We start from the raw sequence: 25,257 nt of genomic DNA on the forward strand, positions 1-25,257 counted from the left end.
TTCCGCTATGCCCTCAGACGAACCATCAAATGGCAAATCGTCAATACAGGACTAAGATTGAATTCTACTACACCGACTCTTGACGCTCGTCGGATGTGGCAGGGCTTGCAAACTATTACGGACTACAAAGGGAAACCCAGCCGCGAGCTGCCCAGTGACGCGAGCCTACCAGACAGGCTAAATACCTTTTATGCTCGCTTCGAGGCAAGCAACACTGAAGCATGCATGAGCGCACCAGCTGTTCTGGACGACTGTTTGATCACGCTCTCCGTAGCCGATATGAGCAAAACCTTTAAACAGGTGAACATTCACAAGGCTGCGGGGCCGGACGGATTAGCAGGACGTGTACTCAGAGCATGCGCTGACGAACTGGCAAGTGTGTTCACTGATATTTTCATCCTCTCCCTGACCAAGTCTGTAATACCTACATGTTTCAAGCAGACTACCATAGTCCCTGTGCCCAAGAAAGCGAAGGTAACCTGCCTAAATGACTAGCACTCACGTCGGTAGCCATGAAGTGCTTTGAAAGGCTGATCATGGCTCACATCAACACCATCATCCCGGAAACCCTAGACCCACTCCAATTCACATACCGCCCCAACAGATCCACAGATGACGCAATCTCATTCGCACTCCACATTGCCCTTTCTCACCTGGATAAAAGGAACACCTATGTGAGAATGCTGTTCATTGACTACAGCTCAGCGTTCAACACCATAGTGCCCACAAAGCTCATCACTAAGCTAAAGACACTGTAACTAAACACCTCCCTCTGCAACTGGATCCTGGACTTCCTGACGGGCCGCCCACAGGTGGTAAGGGTAGGCAACGACACATCTGCCACGCTGATCCTCAACATGGGGGCCCCTCAGGGCATGCTTAGTCCCCTTCCGTACTTCTGTTCACCCACGACTGCGTGGCCAAGCACGACTCCCAACACCATCATTAAGTTTGCTTACGACAAAACAGTGGTAGGCCTGATCACCGACATTGATGAGACAGCCTATAGGGAGGGGGTCAGAGACCTGGCTGTGTGGTGCCAGGACAACAACCTCTCCCTCAACGTGAACAAGACAAAGGAGCTGATCGTGGACTACAGGAAAAGGAGGTCCGAACACGCCCCCATTCACATCGACGGGGCTGTAGTGGAGCGGGTCGAGAGTTTCAACTTCCTTGGTGTCCACATCACCAACAAGCTATCATGGTCCAAATACACCAAGACCGTCGTGAAGAGGGGATGACAATGCCTTTTCCCTCTCATTAGACTGAAAAGATTTGGCATGGGTCCACAGATCCTCAAAAAGTTATACAGCTGCACCATCGAGAGCATCCTGACCGGTTGCGTCACCACCTGGTATGGCAACTGCTCGGCATCAGACCGTAAGGCTCTACAAATTTTTTCTTAAGCTACATATGTTAATGTGGGCTATTTTTCACACTTTTCTGGGATGCTTGATTGTTTTCATTGCTTTACTGGGAAGCTTAGCAGAAGTAGACATGCTCATGTTATTGATGTTAGTGTAGGGTGAGCTGCACACATTGGACTTCCTACTAGGACACATTGCCTCAGTATAACTCTGGTTCATAGGCACATGATTACCGCGTACAATAGCTCTAGGATTGCCCCTGTGATAATGTACATTTGCTGAAGCATTATGACAACTCAGCGACACAATGGTAGGGATTAACTGAGCTGGGCTTGGATCATTGATAAGTCATTGTCTCAAAGCAGCCTTATAATGCTGTGAAAGAATCCAGGAACCGAAATGATTTGGGTAGAGCCCATCCTCTTTATAAAACAAGCTTTGTTTCCAGGTAGTACAGGTCATTCGGATAGGGACAGATGATCAAGCCCGATCGGCATCCAGCCACAGGAGTTGAGAATGAGAAAGTTCCAATTTGTGCTTTCCCCGTAAGGTCGCGCAGAATTGAGATTTGCTTGCTAAGAATAGCCACCTCATTCCTGTAATCCTCCGCTAGCAAACAATTGCACATTGGAACTCCGGATTGTCAATATTGTCCGGGACAAGAACGTAATAAACACAGCTTCTACGGTGCTGGAAACGTTTGTTTGCTATTCCAGGTGAAGCAGGCTCCATTGCAACCCAGGTAGCGAGGTAGTGGTGTTGACACAAACACTTATGAACAAAACAGAAATACAACTTTGGGAAAAGAACAGGCAATAGATCGAGGCGCAGGAGGTATCCGAGTGATGTGATTCGGCCGCCAATGGAATGGTTGGAGTAAAAGGCCAGCAACACTTCATATTATTCAGAGCCCCATGAAATGACACCATTTATTCATTCTACAGACCCTAGTGAGTATTCCCTACAATGCTCTTACACCCAGAATAGTTATTGCTCTAAGCCAATATGTATTCCATGTACAGTGAACCGCATTGTGGTCATTTATTTTACCTTGGAAAATGTTTTAAAACCCACATTTTATGCAAATGTCACTTAAATATGAACAAATATGAATCATTGTTAATGTTTCGACTAAATGATTATTGACACTTTTCTATTTTCAGAAATTCCGTGACCTGGAAGTACTTTTTTTAGTGTTGCTGACGAGACACTGATCATGTGCTGATTTCGCAAATCAAATGCCCACTTGTGCTGCCACTGGACAGCGAAAAACAAGTAAGTTAACCTGTATTTATTGTAATCTAAATTAGTTTGTAGTAGTTAAGTGTTGAGATAGATTACATTCTGTAGCTACCTCAATCGTTATTTCAAATAATTTCGGTGACTTCACAGCAATTGCTAGCTCAGCTAAATCAAAATCCCCCTAGATACAGCCACGTCTCGTAGTCACATCATTAGATGTGTAATAATACAAATGGAATGGAGTTTCCCATCTTTCCATTTAGAGTTTCTGGCGGAGCACAGAAGTGCCCTTATCCAGATGGTGTGACAAAGGCATTTCCTAACGGACCTGCTAACTGTCTTTATTGTTACTTTTAAGGTTGGAATCAACATGCAGTACCTCCAGCGGGAAGAGAGGCAAGAACCATTCGTCCACTAGCTCAAGGACAAGCTACACTATTCACAACCCTGTGTAATGTTCAATGTACTTGTGTTGCTAAAATGTACAAATAAATGGAAATGTATGGTTTAAATGTCTTTAATGTTTATTCGTTTTAGCTGTTAGTGATAATTCCCTAAGTGTTAATACATTAGTGTTTACATCAATAAGCCTTTATTTATGTGTTATGAATGACCAAAGGTGTCTGACTTTATAGTAAGTACAGCGTCATATGATATAAGGCATTTATGTACAGTACCAGTCAAAAGTTTGGACAGACCTACTCATTCCAGGGTTTTTCTTTATTTTTTACTATTTTCTACATTGTAGAATAGTAGTGAAGACATCAATACTATGAAATAACACATATGGAATCATGTAGTAACCAAAAAAGTGTTAAACAAATCAAAATATATTTTAGATTTTAGATTCTTCAAAGTAGCCACCCTTTGCCTTGATGACAGCTTTGCACACTCTTGGCATTCTCTCAACCAGCTTCACCTGGAATGCTTTTCCAACAGTCTTAACAATTTGGCTTCAGATTGGATTTCTGATTAAGCTTTTGTTACATTTTCGAAACACTGTCCATTTTCAAATACCATGCCTCAGAATTGATTTGTTTTTGGCATTACCCAAGACCGAATTAATTGAATTCAAAACTGTACCAAGCCAGAGGACTCTGCCCTGTTTAGCTGTGACCCTGCAATGCGATCCTCTCTGCGTAACCCAGTGGACTGTAATAGTTCTCCTATAACGTTAGCAGTGTTTGCTTTATATCTCGTGGCCAGCGCATCAATTTCCCCCCTGGCCACTCGTGAAAACATGGGAGCAACGAGGTGATAACTCAATCTTATGTTGAAGGTCATCCACCCGTCCCACCTCCCCCCGATGATGACACAGCGGGGCAACGATCGACCCGCCTGCTTCATGAAAAATTCATCATCAATCCACCAATCAAATCTCATTATCCCCTTACCCCTCTCTCCTGTAGAAGAACCTGATAGATGACATGTTTCACAAAGTTATATATAGCTTTGTGCTGAACTAATCAATATATGACATGAATAGGCCTACATTGTATAGTGAACACAAGTGTGTGTATTTTAGGAGCCCTGTATACACTGTGCTTTTGATATCTCATGTGTGAGCACATATGATAAGTGTGTGTTCTTACTGACACCCCGGGGTGGACAGGGCATTCCATAGAACCATCAACCTAAAGTGTGTGTGCCAAATGGCACCCAATTCCTTACATAGTGCACTACTTTACATAGGGCTTTAGTCAAAAGTAGTGCACTATATGGGTCTTTATATAAACTAGGGTACCAGTGAGGATTTCACACACTGGAAAACTTGTTACAGCTGTTGATAAGTCATTGATAATAATCTGCCAATTTGTAAGGAGGATTCAATAAAATGTGATATAATATCTAAGTTTAATTCTTTATCATGGTTGGTGTCTTGATGGATTTGTAGGGGAGAGTTTGGCCGGCCGGAATTTCCTTGTCCCATCGCACTCTAGCAACTCCTTGTGGTGGGCCGGGAACCTGCAAGCTGACCTCGATCGCCAGCTGGACGGTGTTTCCTCCAACACATTGGTGTGGCTGGCTTCCGGGTTAAGCAAGCAGTGTGTCAAGAAGCAGTGCGGCTTGGCAGGGTCGTGTTTCAGAGGACACATGGTTCTCGACCTTCGCCTCTCCCGAGTCCGTAGGGGAGTTGCAGCGATGGGACAAGACTGTAACTACCAATTGAATATCACGAAATTGGGGAGAAAAAGGGGTAAAAGTACCAAAAGATTATAATTAATATAGTAACATTAAAAAAAGGGATATATTTCCAAATGACAGTCAAGTGACGAACAGCTGTTGTGATAGCGCATGTGATGCAACAACAGCCCAAGTGCCAGAAAAAAAGGTATTCCTAAGGAATGTCCCGAATATTTTTGTGTCCCATTCGTTATGCCAGGGAAGACTGTCGTGCATGGATCCATGTTGGATCTAATATCCCTAGCAAATTGATGTTGATCATCTGTTTTCTGCTTGATTTACAGCAGGGTCTCATTAAATTTAACAGAGAAAGCATCAAGGTAATGAGTTCATGTTTTCATAGGTTTTTGTGCCTCGGATTGGACACCAAGTCTACTGTGTGCAAACAACTTGGCAGAGCTTGAAGAATTGTTTTAATAATAATGTGCAAATATTGTACAATCCAGGTGTGCAAAACTCTTAGACTTACCCAGAAAGACTCACAGCTGTAATTGCTGCCAAATATGATTCTAACATATATTGAATCATGGGTGTGAATACTTATGTAAATGAGATATTTCTGCAATTAATTTTCAATACATTTGTACAAATTTCTAAAAACATAATTCCACTTTAACATTATGGGGTATTGTGTGTAGGCTAGTGACGCAAAATCTTAATTTAATCAATTTTTAATTCAGGCTGTAACACAACAAAATGTGGAAAAGGTCAAGGGGTGTGAATACTTTCTGAAGGCACTGTAGGTGGAGGCAATTTGCATATATTCACTTTTATTTCTCTAAGTACACGTGGAACTGCATGAAAAAAAACTGGTTTTTAGACATTTTTGCAAAAATACAAATATATAATTATTACATTTACATAAGTATTCAGACCCTTTACTCAGTACTTTGTTGAAGTACCTTTGACAGCGAATACAGCCTTGAGTCTTCTTGGGTATGACGCTACAAGCTTGGCACACTTGTATTTGGGGAGTTTCTCCCATTCTTCTCAGCAGATCCTCTCAAGCTCTGTCAGGTTGGATGGGGAGCGTCGCTGCACAGCTATTTTCAGGTCTCTCCAGAGATGTTTAATCAGGTTCAAGTCCGGGCTCTGGCTGGGCCACTCAAGGACATTCAGAGACTTGTCCGGAAGCCACTCCTGCGTTGTCTTGGCTGTGTGCTTAGGGTCATGGTCCTGTTGGAAGGTGAACCTTCGCCCCATTATGATGTCCTGAGCGCTCTGGAGCAGGTTTTTATCAAGGATCTCGCTGTACTTTTCTCCGTTCATCTTTTCCTCGATCCTAATTAGTCTCCCAGTCCCTGCCGCTGGAAAACATCCCCACAGCATGATGCTGCCACCACCATGCTTCACTGTAGGGACGGTATAGGCCAGGTGATGAGCGGTGCCTGGTTTCCTCCAGACGTGACTTTTTGCATTCAGGCCAGAGTTCAATCTTGGTTTCATCAGACCAGAGAATCTTGTTTCTTTACAGTGCCTTGCACAAATATTCATCCCCCTTGGCGTTTTTCCAATTTTTTTTTTGGGGGGGGGGGGTGAATAGTTATGCACGCTCCAGTTTTCTGTTTTTTTGTCATATTTCTTGTTTGTTTCACAATAAAAAATATTTTGCATCTTCAAAGTGGTAGGCATGTTGTGTAAATCAAATGATTCAAACCCCCCAAAAATAGGAAAAATGCCAAGGAGGGTGAATACTTTCGCAAGCCACTGTTGGTGCCTTTTGGGAAACTCCAAGCGGGCTGTCATGTGCCTTTTACTGAGGAGTGGCTTCCGTCTGTTCACTCTATCATAAAGGCCTGGTAGGGAGTGCTGCAGAGATGGTTGTCCTTCTGGAAGGTTCTCCCATCTCCACAGAGGAACTCTGAAGCTCTGTTAGAGTGACCATCGGGTTCTTGGTGACCTTCCTGACACAGGCCTTTCTCCCCCTATGGCTCAGTTTGGCCGGGCGGCCAGTTCTAGGATGAGTCATGGTGGTTCCAATCTTCTTCCATTAATGAATGATGGAGGCCACTGTGTTCTTGGGAACCTTCAATGCTGCATAAATGTTTTGGTACCCTTCCCTAGATCTGTGTCTCGACACAATCTGTCTCTGAACTCAACGGACAATTCCTATTAGACTCACAGCTGTAATCGCTGTCAAAAGTGCTTCTACACAGTTTTGACTAAGGAGTGTGAATACTTATGTAAATGAGATGTCTGTATTTAATTTTCAATAAATTTGAAAACATTTCTAACAACATGTTTTCACTTTGTTATTATGGGGTATTGTGTGTAGATGGGTGAGAAAAAATCTGTTTAATCTATTTTGAATTCAGGTTGTAACACAACAAAATGTGGAATAAGTCAAGGGGTTTGAATACTTTCTGAAGGCACTGTATGTCTGCAAGATCACATAATGATAATATTATACATAACAGAACTGAATATAATAGCAAAGTTTAACGTTACTGTAAGACAAAAAACTCCACCTCATTTCTTTGTTTGAATGGTTGGATTTTTCTCTCATGCGGCCAAAACTCTACAACGTGCACCACAAGGCAAAATAGATTGAAAAAAAACACAGGTAGGCTACAGTTTGTTAACACAATTTGCTTTAAAAATCACTCACTGTAGGCCTACATAATTCAAAACAACACTGTACTTCGAAACAACACTGTAGACTACATAGCATAATTCAATAAGATCTAAATGCATATTCTCATTAAACTGATTGAGATCAAATGGTTGGCATGCAGATGTTTTGAAAATCCTGAAGTATCCCTTTAAAGGTTCCCAGAATGTTTCATTAGGTTGTGGGAACAGTCTGGTGGGAACATTGTGGGGTAATCACAAAATATATGTTCCCAAAATTGTCCAGTTGTATGGATGATTCTACAATGTTTCTTTTAGGGGGCAAAAAACATTCACCTGAACGTCCCAGGACACATTTAGTCGGTTCTTTAAAGGTTCCCAGAATGTCTCATTATGTTGTGGTAACATTGTGGGGACTTGACAAGATATGTTCCCAAAACACAAAAACTGTCCAGTTGTGCTGACGTTCATATTATGTTTGTATCAGGGTGCACAAAACACACCTTTGATGTTGCAAGAATGTTGACAAAGTAGCCTTTCTGAGTTATTTAAAGGTTCCCAGAACATGCAATTAGGTTGTGGGAACAGTTACATTACAAGAGAGAGGTTCCCAAAACACAAAATATGCTCAGTTGTGATGACATTCATACAATGTTTCACCTTTTACTGCAGTGGGCTAAATCAGGGTCACACAGAGTGTTTCTTGGTAGTCTTAATCTAAACAAATCTATTTTGAAACAAAAGTATACACCTCACACACACGGTTATGTGCTTAAAAAAAAGAAGACACCTGTACCATGTCAGATATAGAGTTGAAATGTATTCAAATTTGAGTTTGCATCCCAATATTACACTTTATATTAGGGGTGTAACGATCCATCTACTACATCGATGTATCGATTTATATTCCTATGATCCAACTACATCGATCTGTGCTCGGCGAGTTGGCCTTTTGGACAACATATATCAATCTAACATCGTTTTAAAATGTAATAAATCGATTGTATCGATACTAGGAAATAACCCATTGGATTTAAGCACGTCAGACTTTATATGGATGTTTTTTCTTAGCACTTTTAATGATAAAGGCTTTAAACATTACTCAATTCAGTCTGCCTATCCGTGACGTCATCGCCCACGCCAGCAGCAGCGCAAAGGCGCAAAGACAACAAAACATAGCATGGCGGACGACAGAGGAGAAGCCGACGAGCGAGAAATTATCAAGCCACCATTGCGGTCCTTACAAGAAACAGGAATCTAGGAAACTTCACCTGCACTGTCCAGTATCCAGGTATTTATTTCAGTCACACTGGTTGAATTTTTGGCTAAAAGGTTACTGAATCGATTTCAAGTCACTGAATCGTTTCGGATCGTATCGTTCTAAATGAACCAATATCGTCCTTGAATCGTATCGACAACCACGAATCGTGATACAAATCGAATCGTTGTTAAAACGAATCGTTACACCCCTACTTTATATACATCACAGAAGACTGAAATATAGCAAAACCTTTTGACATAGAACCACCAGATTTTCGGCCGGTTTTTGAAAGAATGTTAATTATGAAATTATGAAAAAATATTAATAACATTCCACCCATGAGTCCACAGAAAAGGGCTACGTTACGTTGCACAGGACATTCCCTTAATGTTACTACAACATTCTCAGCATGAAAATGAAAGCAGATTGGAATACATCCCCATTCTGTTCCTCTCCAGATTTAATGGCAATTCTCATTTGAGGACTATATTGTAGGTGATATTGAGACATATGGCATTTTAATTTCATTCATAGGACATTTGAACAGCATTTAATCATATGGTCAATAAGGAATTCCATGCTTCTTTTTTAGCCTAGCTAACCCAGGGAAATACTGGTAACTGGGTTATTCATAATCACTTCACCCATCCTCTTTATATGCTGTGTACTTCTAGGCCCATATGTACAAGGTATCCAAGACTATGAGTGCTGATCTAGGATCACTTTTGCTGTCAGATCATGACAAATAAGCCAGTAGGAAAATGTTTTTAAAAAGTTGAACAGCAAATTTGTACACAATGTTTTATTTTTTACAATTAGTCTAAATTCTGCATTTCTGACTCGATTTATACATTTAGACAAAATAAAGACATCCTCTCTTTTAGTAGAGTATATCTGAGCCTCAATTTGTTAATTTTTTTCCTAAAGAAACATGGTTAAAGAATGTAGTATTGAACCTGCAATCTTCAGATCTGCAGCGAGATCATTAATCCTCTTCACCATCAGGGGATAGCTGTGGCCTTGTTTTTTTTAGTTTTTTTGTCAAATATGGTCAATCGGGAGAGATATGATTCTGAAAGTAACGGATGCGTTACTTAAAAAAGTAACTGTAATAATATTACAATATTTGAACACATTAACTTGTTATATTACTCTGTTATTCTTAAAAATAATATATTACTGTAACATGTTACTTTTGTAACGCATTACCCCCAACACTCCATGTGACCTACAGTAAATGAATGAGGCTGAGAAGCACATGGTTTCTCTCGAGAGTACATGGATAACTTTTATCATAAGACCAGACTAAGGTTCTGTAGGCCTATGTGTTGAATTTAGCCTAAGAGTCACTCAAATGACAGTCACTCAAATGCAAAGTAGATGTTTTGATTGGAAATGTTAGATAAATAAATGCATGGATATTATTGAAAGATAGACAGATACAGTGCCTTCGGAAAGTATTCAGACCCTTTGACTTTATCCAAATTTTGTTACGTTACAGCCGTATTCTAAAATTGATTTTAAAAAATACCCAATAATGACAAAGCGAAAGCAGATTTTTATAAATATTTTGCAAATGTACAGTGAGGGAAAAAAGTATTTGATCCGCTGCTGATTTTGTACGTTTGCCCACTGACAAAGACATGATCAGTCTATAATTTTAATGGTAGGTTTATTTGAACAGTGAGAGACAGAATAACAACAAAAAAATCCAGAAAAAAACGCATGTCAAAAATGTTATACATTTATTTGCATTTTAATGAGGGAAATAAGTATTTGACCCCTCTGCAAAACATGACTTAGTACTTGGTGGCAAAACCCTTGTTGGCAATCACAGAGGTCAGACGTTTCTTGTAGTTGGCCACCAGGTTTGCACACATCTCAGGAGGGATTTTGTCCCACTCCTCTTTGCAGATCTTCTCCAAGTCATTAAGGTTTCGAGGCTGAAGTTTGGCAACTCGAACCTTCAGCTCCTTCCACAGATTTTCTATGGGATTAAGGTCTGGAGACTGGCTAGGCCACTCCAGGACCTTAATGGGCTTATTCTTGAGCCACTCCTTTGTTGCCTTGGCCGTGAGTTTTGGGTCATTGTCATGCTGGAATACCCATCCACGACCCATTTTCAATGCCCTGGCTGAGGGAAGGAGGTTCTCACTCAAGATTTGATGGTACATGGCCCCGTCCATCGTCCCTTTGATGCGGTGAAGTTGTCCTGTCCCCTTAGCAGAAAAACACCCCCAAAGCATAATGTTTCCACCTCCATGTTTGACGGTGGGGATGGTGTTCTTGGGGTCATAGGCAGTATTCCTCCTCCTTCAAACACGGCGAGTTGAGTTGATGCCAAAGAGCTCGATTTTGGTCTCATCTGACCACAACACTTTCACCCAGTTCTCCTCTGAATCATTCAGAGGTTCATTGGCAAACTTCAGACGGGCATGTATATGTGCTTTCTTGAGCAGGGGGACCTTGCGGGCACTGCAGGATTTCAGTCCTTCACGGCGTAGTGTGTTACCAATTGTTTTCTTGGTGACTATGGTCCCAGCTGCCTTGAGATCATTGACAAGATCCTCCCGTGTAGTTCTGGGCTGATTCCTCACCGTTCTCATGATCATTGCAACTCCACGAGGTAAGATCTTGCATGGAGCCCCAGGCCAAGGGAGATTGACATTTATTTTGTGTTTCTTCCATTTGCGAATAATCGCACCAACTGTTGTCACCTTCTCACCAAGCTGCTTGGCGATGGTCTTGTAGCCCATTCCAGCCTTGTGTAGGTCTACAATCTTGTCCCTGACATCCTTGGGGAGCTCTTTGGTCTTGGCCATGGTGGAGAGTTTGGAATCTGATTGATTGATTGCTTCTGTGGACAGGTGTCTTTTATACAGGTAACAAACTGAGATTAGGAGAACTCCCTTTAAGAGTGTGCTCCTAATCTCAGCTCATTACCCGTATAAAAGACACCTGGAAGCCAGAAATCTTTCTGATTGAGAGGGGGTCAAATACTTATTTCCCTCATTAAAATGCAAATCAATTTATAACATTTTTGACATGCGTTTTTCTGGATTTTGTTGTTGTTATTCTGTCTCTCACTGTTCAAATAAACCTACCATTAAAATTATAGACTGATCATTTATTTGTCAGTGGGCAAATGTACAAAATCAGCAGGGGATCAAATACTTTTTTCCCTCACTGTATTTAAAAAACAAACAGATACCATATTTACATAAGTATTCAGACCCTTTGCTATGAGACTTGAAATTGAGCTCAGGTGCATCCTGTTTCCATTGATCATCCTTGAGATTGGAGTCCACCTGTGGTAAATTCAATTGATTGAACATGATTTGGAAAGGCACACACCTGTCTATATAAGGTCCCACAGTTGACAGTGCATGTCAGAGCAAAAACCAAGCCATGAGGTCGAAGGAATTGTCCGTAGAGGTCCGAGACAGGATTGTGTGTTGAGGCACAGATCTGGGGAAGGGTACCAAAAAATGTCTGCAGCATTGAAGGTCCCCAAGAACACCGTGGCTTCCATCATTCTTAAATGGAAGAAGTTTGGAACCACCAAGACTCTTCCTAGAGCTGGCCGCCCGACCAAACTGAGCAATCGGGGGAGAAGGGCCTTGGTCAGGGAGGTGACCAAGAACCCGATGGTCACTCTGACAGAGCTCCAGAGTTCCTCTGTGGAGATGGGAGAACCTTCCAGAAGGACAACCATCTCTGCAGCACTCCACCAATCAGGCCTTTATGGTAGAGTGGCCAGACGGAAGCCACTCCTCAGTAAAAGGCACATGACAGCCCGCTTGGAGTTTGCCAAAAGGCACCTAAAGACACTCAGACCATGAGAAACAAGATTCTCTGGTCTGATGAAACCAAGATTGAACTCTTTGGCCTGACTGCCAAGCGTCATGTCTGGAGTAAACCTGGTACCATCCCTACGGTGAAGCATGGTGGTGGCAGCATCATGCTGTGGGGATGTTTTTCAGCTGCAGGGACTGGGAGACTAGTCAGGATCGAGGAAAAGATGAACGGAGAAGAGTACAGAGAGATCTTTGATGAAAACCTGCTCCAGAGCGCTCAGGACCTCAGACTGGCGCAAAGGTTCACCCTTCCAACAGGACATCGACCCTAAGCACATAGCCAAGACAACGCAGGAGTGGCTTCCGGACAAGTCTCTGAATGTCCTTGAGTGGCCCAGCCAGAGCCTGGACTTGAACCCGATCGAACATCTCTGGAGAGACCTGAAAATAGCTGTGCAGCGACGCTCCCCATCCAACCTGACAGAGCTTGAGAGGATCTGCAGAGAAGAATGGGAGAAACTCCCCATTCCCAAGAAGACTCAAGGCTCTAATCGCTGCCAAAGGTGCTTCAACAAAGTACTGAGTAAAGGGTCTGAATACTTACGTAGGTGTGATATATATATATTTTTAATATATTGGCAAACATTTCTAAAAACCTGTTCTTGCTTTGTCATTATGGGGTATTGTGTGTAGATTGGTGAGGAAAAAAATCGATTTAATCCATTTTAGAATAAGGCTGTAATGTAACAAAATGTAGTAAAAGTCAAGGAGTCTGAATACTTTCTGAATGCACTGTATATAGATGTCCTAGCCTACCCCTTTTAGGTAATAAATTCAATGTAGTTTTAGCCTTATATTTAGCTAATGGATGATGGGTTATGCATGCATAATAAGCTTTTAATTTATAACCTCTGTCTCTTGCGCAATATGCACACACCTGTGCTCCGCTGGCCTCTCTCTGTAAAAGAAAGGCTAATTTGCTCTTCGAGTCCCATGCAGGAAAAGCTAGACTAGAATAGCTTGCTGGACATTGATTTTTATTTTTTTTCATTTCTTATACCAATAGACGGTGGTGGTTCGGCTATAGCAGTTATTTATTCAGACCCATAACCGTGAAAGCCTTCTGCATCTCATTCTAGTCCTATATTATTCAAGCATGTCATTACAATGATGAAGATAAGGACAACAAAACATATTTCATTTAACTGTTGAAAGCGAGGAAGGATAGAAGCAACACTAGAGAGAGAAAGAGCTAAGCTAATAACATTAGAGGAAATATTATGAGAAATGTAAATAAAATTCGCTAGCCTATAATTGTAATCCCATCTTCTCTTTCCCTGCTTTATAGTGGTTTGAACAAGGTGTGTAATTCCAGTCCATATAATACAGTATAATACAGTACAGAAATGCAGTTCACACTCAACAAAATGAGTCTACTGGAGCTTGTTTCATTTATTTACTCAAGAGAGCATAGCTACTTCTATGTGCTTTATGTTTTTCTGTCGTGTGTAATGTGCAGTAGCCTATATATCCTATAGCCTATGTATTGGATAACGACACAATCATTTGGGCTGTTTTGGGCTCGTTAAATGTCTTTAATGTAGGTCTCATAAAATCTATTTAATCAGGCTTCAGGCTTGAATTTTCGATCATAGCTCTAATCAATTCCAGACATAGGCCTATTTACATTACATTTACATCATTTAGCAGACACTCTTATCCAGAGCGACTTACAAATTGGTGCATTCAACTTATGATAGCCAGTGGGACAACCACCTTTTGTTTTTCTTTTTATGGGGGGTAGAAGGATTACTTTATACTATTCCAGGTATTCCTTAAAGAGGTAGGATTTCAAGTGTCTCCGGAAGGTGGTCAGTGACTCTGCTGTCCTGGCGTCGTGGGGGAGCTTATTCCACCATTGGGGTGCCAGAGCAGCAAATAGCTTTGGCTTGGCTGAGCGGGAACTGTGCTTTCGTAGAGGTAAGGGAGCTAGCAGGCCAGAGGTGGATGAACGTAGTGCCCTCGTTTGGGTGTAGGGTCTGATCAGAGCCTGAAGGTAAGGAGGTGCCGTTCCCCTCACAGCTCCGTAGGCAAGCACCATGGTCTTGTAGTAGATGCGAGCCTCAACTGGAAGCCAGTGGAGTGTGCGGAGGAGCGGGGTGACATGAGAGAACTTGGGAAGGTCGAACACCAGACGGGCTGCGGCGTTCTGGATAAGTTGTAGTGGTTTAATGGCACAGGCAGGGAGCCCAGCCAACAGCGAGTTGCAGTAATCCAGACGGGAGATGATTAGGACTGGATTAGGACCTGACCTGTGCCTGGATTAGGACCTGTGCCGCTTTCTGTGTAAGGTAGGGTCGTACTCTGCAAATGTTGTAGAGCATGAACCTGCAGGATCGGGTCACCACTTTGATGTTAGTGGAGAACGACAGGGTGTTGTCCAGGGTCACGCCAAGGTTCTTTGCACTCTGGGAGGAGGACACAATGGAGTTGTCAACCGTGATGGCGAGATCATGGAGCGGGCAGTCCTTCCCCGGGAGGAAGAGTAGCTCCGTCTTGCCGAGGTTCGGCTTGAGGTGGTGATCCGACATCCACACTGATATGTCTGCCAGACATGCAGAGATGCGATTCGCCACCTGGTTATCAGAAGGAGGAAAGGAGAAAATTAATTGTGTGTCGTCTGCGTAGCAATGATAGGAGAGACCATGTGAGGATATGACAGAGCCAAGTGACTTGGTGTATAGAGAGAATAGGAGAGGGCCTAGAACTGAGCCCTGGGGGACACCAGTGGTGAGAGTACGTGGTGTGGAGACAGATTCTCGCCACGCCACCTGGTAGGCGCGACCTGTCAGGTAGGACGCAATCCAAGAGTGAGCAGCGCCGGAGATGCCCAACTTGGAGAGGGTGGAGAGGAGGATCTGATGGTTCACAGTATCAAAGGCAGCGGATAAGTCTAGAAGGATAAGAGCAGAGGAGAGAGAGTTAGCTTTAGCAGTGCGGAGATCCTCCGTGACACAGAGAAGAGCAGTCTCAGTTGAATGACCAGTCTTGAAACCTGACTGGTTTGGATCAAGAAGGTCATTCTGAGAGAGATAGCAGGAGAGTTGGCTAAAGACGGCACGCTCAAGAGTTTTGGAGAGAAAAGAAAGAAGGGATACTGGTCTGTAGTTGTTGACATCGGAGGGATCGAGTGTAGGTTTTTTGAGGAGGGGTGCAACTCTCGCTCTCTTGAAGACGGAAGTGTCACGATCGTTGACTGAAGACACGGACCAAGGCGCAGCGTGATAAGCGTACATACTTTTATTTAACGTACTTAATGACAAAAAACAACAAACAAACGATACGTGAAGTCCTGAGGTTATAACACAACAAACCTTTACGGATCAAGATCCCACAAAGACTAGTGCAAAACAGGCTGCCTAAGTATGGTCCCCAATCAGAGACGAGCTACAGCTGCCTCTGATTTGTTCTAGATCAAACGATCTAGAACAAAAACATAAAAAAACTAAACATAGCAAATCCACACCCTGGCTCAACATTTAAGAGTCCCCAGAGCCAGGGCGTGACAGAAAGGGACACGGCCAGCGGTCAAGGATGAGCGAGGTGAGGTAAGGGAGAAGGTCTCCGGAAATTGTCTGGAGAAGAGAGGATGGGATAGGGTCAAGCGGGCAGGTTGTTGGGCGGCCGGCCGTCACAAGTCGCAATATTTCATCTGGAGAGAGAGGGGAGAAAGAAGTCAAAGCATAGGGTAGGGCAGTGTGAGTAGGACCAGCGGTGTCATTTGACTTAATAAATGAGGATCGGATGTCGTCAACCTTCTTTTCAAAATGGTTGACGAAGTCATCCACAGAGAGGGAGGAGGGAGGGGGAGGAGGAGGATTCAGCAGGGAGGAGAAGGTGGCAAAGAGCTTCCTATGGTTAGAGGCAGAGGCTTTATAATGCTTTTGAATGACACTTCTGGTTTTGGCGGGAAATACTGGGTTACCCGGAAGAAAAGTAATTTATTCTCGGAATGGAATGTTTGGAAAATACCGGGAAAATATTCAACCCTAGTCAGTGTCCCTCTCAAAGCCGTTTCCCTATTAGGGGAAGATCAATGGAATCCGTTGTAATCACCCCTCGAGGGTTACAAGTGGGAATTTGGACTCCCATAACTGCATTACAAGTTTACTGGATGAATGTGTGTCTATCTGTTGATTGAAATTTTGTCTTGTTGCAGAAACATCACACTGCTGACAGTTTCTTCATTTCCATAACTGCACTGCCAGTGTACTGTACGAATGTATGTCTGAGTGAAACTGGCTTTGTTTTGTCTCTGTTGACCAGTGTTTGAAGTAGGCTAGGCTGAACATTTTTGGTTACTCAATGTGTAGGGTGGCCCACATTTTATTAAAGGAGGGGGGGGGTCTTCAATACAGTTATCATTCCCTTGACTGCATTACTAGTATATTGTCCAAATGCCTGAACTGTGCGTCTTGACTGAAATGGTTCCTTTTGTCTGGTTGCAGAAACGTCACAACGCCGACAGTGTCGTCAATAAGAAGGAATGTCAAGGTATGGGCCAATTCTGTCTGTTTCTTTGTTGCTATAATCATAGATAGATTGATTAATTGATTGATTGATTATGTTTATTGTCCTTCAAGTGCTAATTATTTTCATAGCTCACAAGCTGAGAGAAGGTCACAGGTTACACATACACTACATTAACAAAAGTATGTACATCTCATTCCAAAATCATGTGTATTAATATGGAGTTGGTCCCCACTTTGCTGCTATAACAGCCTCCATTCTTCTGGGAAGGCTTTCCACTAGATGTTGGAACATTGCTGTGGGGACTTGCTTCCATTCAGCCACAAGAGCGTTAGTGAGGTCGGGCACTGATGTTGGCCGATTAGGCCTGGCTCGCAGTCGGTGTTCCAATTCATCCCAAAGGTGTTAGATGGTGTTGAGGTCAGGGCTCTATGCAGGCCAGTCAAGTTCTTCCACACCCATCTTGACAAACCATTTCTGTATGGACCTCGCTTTGTGAATGGGGGCATTGTCATGCTGAAACAGGAAAGGGCCTTCCCCAAACTGTTGCCACAAAGTTGGAAGCACAGAATTGTCTAGAATGTCATTGTATGCTGTAGCGTTAAGATTTCCCTTCACTGGAACATGGGCCTGGGCCTAGTCCGAACCAGACCATTATTCCTCCTCCACCAAACTTTACAGTTGGCACTATGCATTGGGGCAGGTAGCATTCAGGTAGCGTTCTCCTGGCATCCGCCAAACCCAAGTTCGTCTGTCGGACTGCCAGATGGTGAATCATGATTCATCACTCCAGAGTACGCGTTTCCACTGCTCCAGAGTCCAATGGCGGCGAGCTTTACACCACTCCAGCCGACGCTTGGCATTGCGCATGGTGATCTTAGGCTTGTGTGCGGCTGCTCAGCCATTGAAACCCTTTTCATGAAGCTCCCGATGAACAGTTATTGTACTGACGTTGCTTCCAGAGGCAGTTTGGAACTCGGTGGTGAGTGATGCTTCAACACTCGGTCCCGTTCTGTGAACTTGTGTGGCCTACCACTTCGCGGCTGAGCCGTTGTTGCTCCTAGATGTTTCCACTTCACAATAACAGCACTTACAGTTGACCGGGGCAGCTCTAGCAGGGTAAAAATGTGACCAACTGACTTGTTGGAAAGGTGGCATCCTATGACGGTGCCACGTTGAAAGTCACTGAGCTCTTCAGTAAGGCCATTCTACTGCCAATGTTTGTGTATGGAGATTGCATGGCGGTGTGTCCTATTTTATACACCTGTCAGCAACGTGTGTGGCTGAAATAGCCGAATCCAATATTTTGAAGGGGTGTCCACATACTTCCGCATATATATAGTGTATACACAATACATTTACGTATAAAGGCGTAGCCTTCAAAAGATTAATGTATTTATTTGTTGTCGTATGACACATGACATAATGTATGGCTCTGTGTGCATTGTGTAACTGTGTCTTCCAAATAGGCTAAACAAAGCATGGTGACAATGTTTATTTATCCTGAGTGTCACAACATTTCTCTTTTCATTTGTCTCTGCTCTTTAAAGTGCTGAGGAACGGTGCCTGGGAGATCGTGCACTGGGCAAAGGTACATTACCAGACTACCTCATCTTTAATTTAAAGGAGAAGGTATGTTACCAGACTACCTCCTCTTAACTGAAAGGAGAAGGTACGTTACCAGGCTACCTCCTCTTAACTTAAATGGGAAGGTCAGTATTTTACAACTTAGTGTTAGATGGTTCCACAATCTGAATGTAGTCCATGGGCCAGGAGAAACTGTAGCGTAATCCATAGTACGGTTTTCTTTAAATGGCCACTACAAACTTCAGCTAACATTATCCACAGCTAGCTGAAAATCAATTGGAGTGATAGGGGTGACCGTGCTAATAAATAAAGTACTGGCCAAATAACCTTTAAGGGTGCCGGAACCATCTAACATCAACTTGTAAAATACGGGACTTCTTCTTTAACCAATGCCATCATGCAGGGGTGTGATATTATTCTAGGAGAGATATTCATAGATGGCCACTGACAGCGGCTTTTTAGTCAGTTTACGTCGCACAAGAACTGGAGCAAAGTACAGATGTTGATAAGGATACATTCACACCAGTCTCTTCCTATGCAATCTCTCCATATTAAGTAGGGACCCCCCCCCCACCCCCACCCCACCCCCACCCCACACACACACTTCTACACACACAGACACACACACCTCCCGTTCGCCATCCGGCCCCTGGCCTTCATCAGCCTGGCCTGGCTACTAATTAAGAAGAGAAGCAAGGCTGCACCCAAGGACATAACAGAGAGAGAGAGAGAGAGCAGTTTTTAATCCAGCATTCATAAAGCACCCCACTTAATTACCATGTCAGAAACGATGCGCCCGCAACATTCAGGTGCAAAAAGAAGTGGAGAAGGAGGAACGCCATTAATAGCCTGGCCGTTAGATAGAAGGCACATGTGCATGTAGCCATGCAACCTGTTTCTCCTTGCTTTAGCTCTGCTGGAAGGGGGGATCAGGGGGAGGGGGAGGTGTGATCTGTGTGAGGCAGGAGAAGACATTAAGAAAATATTTACCGTTGCCTATCTCTGGTTCCACTCGGAGCATGCAGGGTTTTAGTGGCTGGGCATTGTCAATATTTTAACACGGCGGGTAAATATATTGTCATTTCAAGCTGGGAGAGATTGTTGCATATTTATGTACCATTACTTTGAGAAATGTCTCCCTGAAATTGAGAGCCTTGAATAATGTTTTTACATCTCCGACCATGCATATTGTAAAAGCTTTCTCCTTGATTTGTGCTTTGCTCTCTGTCTAAGCACTTTCCCCCAAGTGTTTCAAAATTATATGAAACTAGATTCTTGAGAATAAGGATTGCACTGATGTAGCTTAACACTTAATGATAAACCCCAGATGATACAGAACAAGGTAAATGCTGATCTAGATATTATATTAATGCTTATCGGAAAATCTCATTCTGACATTCTGTGCAGCAACGAGGAGTTTGCTGGGGTATGAAATGCAAAATCACGTCTCAGCTTTTATGGTTCCCTACAGGAAAGAAAATATGTAATTCATTTGAAGTTGTCATGGGACATAAGATACAGTGCATTCGGAAAGTATTCAGACCCCTGGACGTTTTCGACATTTTGTTACGTTAGAGCATTATTCTAAAATTGATTAAATAAAAACAGTTCCTCATCAATCTACACACAATATCCCATAATGACAAAGCGAAAACAGGTTTTTAGAAATGTTAGCAAAGGTATTAAAAACAGAAACACAAATACATTATTGTCCGTAGAGGTCCGAGACAGGATTATATGTTGAGGCACAGATCTGGGGAAGGGTACCCAAAAATGTCTGCAGCATCGAAGGTCCCCAAAAACACAGTGGCCTCCATCATTAAATGGAAGAAGTTTGGAACCACCAAAACTCTTCCTAGAGCTGGCCGCCCAGCCAAACTGAGTAATCGGGGGAGAAGGGCCTTGGTCAGGGAGGTGACCAAGAACCCAATGGTCAGTATGACAGAGCTCCATCGTTCCTCTGTAGAGATGGGAGAACTTTCCAGAAGGACAACCACCTCTGCAGCACTCCACCAATCAGGCCTTTATGGTAGAGTGGCCAGACGGAAGCCACTCCTCAGTAAAAGGCACTTGACAGCCCGCTTGGAGTTTGCCAAAAGGCATCTAAAGACTCTCAGACCATGAGAAACAAGATTCTCTAGTCTGATGAAACCAAGATTGAACTCTTTGGCCTGAATGCCAAGCATCACGTCTGGAGGAAAACTGGCACCATCCCGAAGGTGAAGCATGGTGGTGGCAGCATCATGCTGTGGGATTTTTTTCAGCGGCAGTTACTGGGAGACTAGTCAGGATCGAGGGAAAGATGAACGGAGCCAAGTACAGAGAGGTCTTTGATAAAAACCTGCTTCAGTGAGCTCAGGACCTCAGACTGGGGCGAAGGTTCACCTTCCAACAGGACCATGACCCTAAGCACACAGCCAAGACAACGCAGGAGTGGCTTCGGGACCAGTCTCTGAATGTCCTTGAGGTGCCCAGCCAGAGCCCGGACTTGAACCCGTTCGAACATCTCTGGAGAGACCTGAAAATAGCTGTGCGGCGACACTCCCCATCCAACCTGACAGAGCTTGAGAGGATCTGCAGAGAAGAATGGGAGAAACTCCCCAAATACAGGTGTGCCAAGCTTGTAGCGTCATACTCAAGAAAACTTGAGGTTTTAATCGCTGCCAAAGTTGCTTCAATAAAGTATTGAGTACATTTGATATTTCAGTTTATTTTTTTAAAATACATTTGCAAAAAAACAAAAACCTGTTTTTACTTTGTCGTTAGGGGGTATTTTGTGTAGATTGATGAGAGAGAAAACACAATTTAATCAATTTTAGAACAAGGCTGTAACGTAACAGAATATGGAAAAAGTCAAGGGGTCTGAATACTTTCCGAATGCACTGTATTCAGAGTCAGGTTCTTTAGGGCACACCATAACAAAACAAGTCTAGGCAGTCCCTTCCTGTTTCATGCCGCTGTCTTTCGTTTGGCGCTAATGAACACGACCCAGGTATTCTGCCTTGTTGACCAACCCTGGATAGAAGAACCCTAAGAACAAGTGCCCCTAAATTGCCTTTTTCGCTGATGATCTTATTTCTTCCAACGTTTATCATTTACATTATTTCAACACGATTGTTTACATCTCATTTTAGATGTGAACATTTTAATTTCTTCACATACACTTCCATTATATTTCCATTTTCATATATTTCCATTCCGAATTTCACTATTATTTCCATGACTTCCACAGTAACCAGTTTGTTTCTTGCAGGCAGTGGTGGGAGATATAATTTGAGTAGGTTGCTCAGATTACGTACCTGCGGAGTATATCCTACTGTCATCCAGGTAGAAGTCTATGGGTTCACCTACCTGTTCCTGACAGACCCTGAGGACATCTCCTCCTCTGTTCTCTCTCTCCCTCCCTCTCTCTCTCTCTCTCTCTCAGCTCTCCCAAGGAAGTGATGTTTGATTCCAAATAACGCAGACATTTTAAGTGCCTCGATAAAAATATAGGCCCACTATTAAAGCAGGTTAAGTGCCTGCTACATTTTCAAAATCTATTTGGACCAGGTCTTACTTTGGGCCCTGCATCGATTTGCTGTATCTGTTTGATATGTATTTTGTGACCTACTACCCAAACGTTGAAATAAGCTGAAACAATGCAACATGCCTACATACTGTACTGAATCCATATAGCCCACTGTTTTGTCTGTTGGCACAGCAGCAATTTATTTGCACATTATCCAGATCTCATCTAAAATCTCATTAAATTCTTATATGACTCACACCCTATGATTTATGTTGAGTAAATTGGGTTATTGTATTTGTATAGAACAGTATATGGTGTCCATAAATTACTTGATATAGTTATTAACAACCTTGTCCAAATGGCTTTTTAAAACCAGATTAAACCAGACCCTCCGAACATGCAGGGCTTACGCTGTGTCCTTATTTTTCTGTAAAATAAACAATTGTCTCTTTTCCCTCCCTTGGTTTGGTGTCTGTTTGTACTCTACCTCTCACCCTCCTCATCCACCTTCCCCTCTTCTCTCCCTGACATCCTTCCCCTGGCCGCCCCTGCTCTCTCTCGTCCCCTCCTGGTGCGTGCTGGGTAATATCAGGTGGGCGTCGGGGAGCTAGTTAAAGCGGCCAATGGGGATCACCTGCCGGCTGACCTCGTCATTCTGTCGTCCAGGTCAGGAACCGTATTGCTGAGCTGCATGGGGGTCTGACGGGAGAGCTGGGATGGCAGGAGGGGGAGAGGGGTTAGCTACAGGTCAGGACTTTTTGTCTTGCACTGCCAATTTAAATAATAAATATTGGATTTGACATTCTAAGGCAGGAAGTCTGGTTATCTTGGCAAAGCTGCCCAGAATTGAGGTGAATAGGTCAGCGAACACTTTCCCATCTAGGCACAGTCAGATGCCTCAGTTATATTGACCATGTTAACAATAAATGTTTTTATGGCTTGAGAATATAGAGAGTTGAGACTTAAAGGGATACTTCGTTATGAGGCCCTTTATCTACTTCCCCAGTCAGATGAACTCGTGGATACCATTTTTATGTCTCTGTGTCCAGTATGAAGGAAGTTAGAGGTAGTTTCGCCAGCCAATGCTAACTTGCGTGCTACTAGCATGCTAGTTTGAGATAAGATCATAAGTATGGGGTGTGAACTGTGAATGGGTTTCCATGTTCCTAACTGTGCATGGCTCTATAATTCCACCTTGAAACTACTGTAAACTTTGTTGTTTGACGTGGCATGTTGCATGCTGTGACATTCCAACATCATTTTTATGAATGATCTTGTCATAATAACATACGTTAGGATGCTTATAACAATGTATCTACTATAATCAAGTAGATATTTTGAATGACTCTTGACTAGTTTTAGAACACATCACTGCAGAGCAATTGTCTGTCGACAGGAATCCAAAGCCCTTATTGGCACTCAGTGGCTCAAAGCAGCTGGTACTAAAACCTAATTGATTGAGGTTAGGGCTTGAGTGGGCCAAAACCATTTTTGTTTTTCTCCTTCCTGTTTTTGGATGGGCCCCTGTCGTGCATCAATCACCCTGTTAAAAGAGCGGTTAACCAGCGACCCGACTCACCTTAAAGCTCCAGCACGCTCTATAACTCTCTGTCCCCGTGCCCAGTGTCTATCAGAGCGCCATTTGTTCTGCTGTGGTTGTAGTGCTCGCTCGGCATGCCTACTCCCTCTCTCCCATTCTTTGAAAGAAAACTGAATTCAAGGGCAGCTGCAAACAAAGATGTTAACCTTGCCTGTGTCGATCTTTCAGGACTTGCGGCTTTCAGGTTGATTTGATGATTTTGTATTTTTTATGACAATTTGTTGCGTTCATAAAATGATACATTTTTGTAGTTAAAAGTTCAAATCAACTTGGTATCAGAAAACTTTGCAGCATCCTTGTTTGCGCCTTCATTTGAAAGAGTGCTCCCTACCCTCCATCCAAAACCATCAGTAAATGGATGAATGAGCCTGTTTGATTATTACTTTTGTCTTAAAAGTTGTCCAGGTCCAATGTTCACTTTGATGCTTTTTACTTCCCCTTTAAACCAGTGAGCCCCAAGGTATGTGCTACATTGAGACGTCAAACTTGGATGGAGAAACAAACCTCAAAATCCGACAGGTGATTATTTCTGTCTCCTACATTTTCCTATACTCTCTCTACTGTAGTACTATTTTTAACTGCTTTCATGGTCTCCTCGGAAATAGGAAACTTGGAACAATTGAACTGAGAAACTCATACAGGGATGACTTTTGTTCAGCCTTCCAGCAGTTTCCCAATTGGAATGTTCTGATATTTCTTCTGACATTTCAGAAAGCACATGAACCAATTTTAACTCAGTACATTCCAAAAGTTAAATGCAATTTCAATGTAGGCTATCTCCTTTATTGACTTAATTTAAATAGAATTGGAACCTGGAATCTATGTAACATGTTTGTATGTGTGTGCATGCACATAGGGACTGCAAATCACCTCAGAGATCAAGGATATTGACAGCCTGATGCGTCTCTCCGGGCGCATGGAGTGCGAGAGCCCCAACCGCCATCTGTATGAGTTTGTGGGGAACATCCGTCTGGATGGACACAGGTGGGACACAACACACCGCTCCACTTCTGGCACTCTGCCTTTTTTCAACCAGCCAGCAGCTTTTCCATCTCATATGGCCATTAGGAGTTTGGCCAGTGGGTTTGTGGATCATTTTACGTTTCTATGGAGTAAAGAGAAGATTGTGTTTATTTAGGGGCTTTGCCAATCCTTAGTAGTAAAGAACATTATGTCAGTCATCTGCACAGCTTGACTTTTATGTCACATGTATGCAGTGCATTGGTCACATTATGTCACACTTGCATCTCAATCCTGAGGTAGAACAAAGTCCCTGAAAACTGAAACTGGAAGAAGTGAGGACTTCTGTTCCCTCCCTACTCAGTGGTAGTGTCACTATAGCAGTAAGCTCAACGTTGTATTTGAGTTCCATAGTTTCTGGAGCCTCATGGAGACTTCTGTTTGTGACTCCAGCACCGTGCCTCTGGGTCCTGACCAGATTCTGCTACGAGGTGCCCAGTTGAGAAACACCCAGTGGGTCCATGGCATCGTGGTCTACACCGGACACGACACCAAGCTCATGCAGGTGAAGTCCTCTGCTGGTTTACATTTGACATTTCAGTCATTTAGCAGACACTCTTATCCAGAGCCACTTAGTCAGTGCATTC

General features: G+C 43.1%; 1 protein-coding gene across 1 annotated transcript in view; it reads left to right on the plus strand.

Annotated features, from left to right (window-relative positions):
• Positions 1–25,257, plus strand: part of LOC121534793 (phospholipid-transporting ATPase IA) — a 304,677-nt gene that overhangs the window by 96,532 nt on the left and 182,888 nt on the right. The window contains 6 exon segments of the mRNA XM_041841366.2: positions 16,931–16,976; positions 18,503–18,543; positions 22,643–22,716; positions 24,100–24,169; positions 24,507–24,634; positions 25,064–25,175. Coding sequence (XP_041697300.1) covers positions 16,931–16,976; positions 18,503–18,543; positions 22,643–22,716; positions 24,100–24,169; positions 24,507–24,634; positions 25,064–25,175 — 471 coding nt within the window.

This window comes from Coregonus clupeaformis, chromosome 2 (assembly GCF_020615455.1).
Source record: "Coregonus clupeaformis isolate EN_2021a chromosome 2, ASM2061545v1, whole genome shotgun sequence".
NCBI lineage: Eukaryota > Metazoa > Chordata > Actinopteri > Salmoniformes > Salmonidae > Coregonus > Coregonus clupeaformis.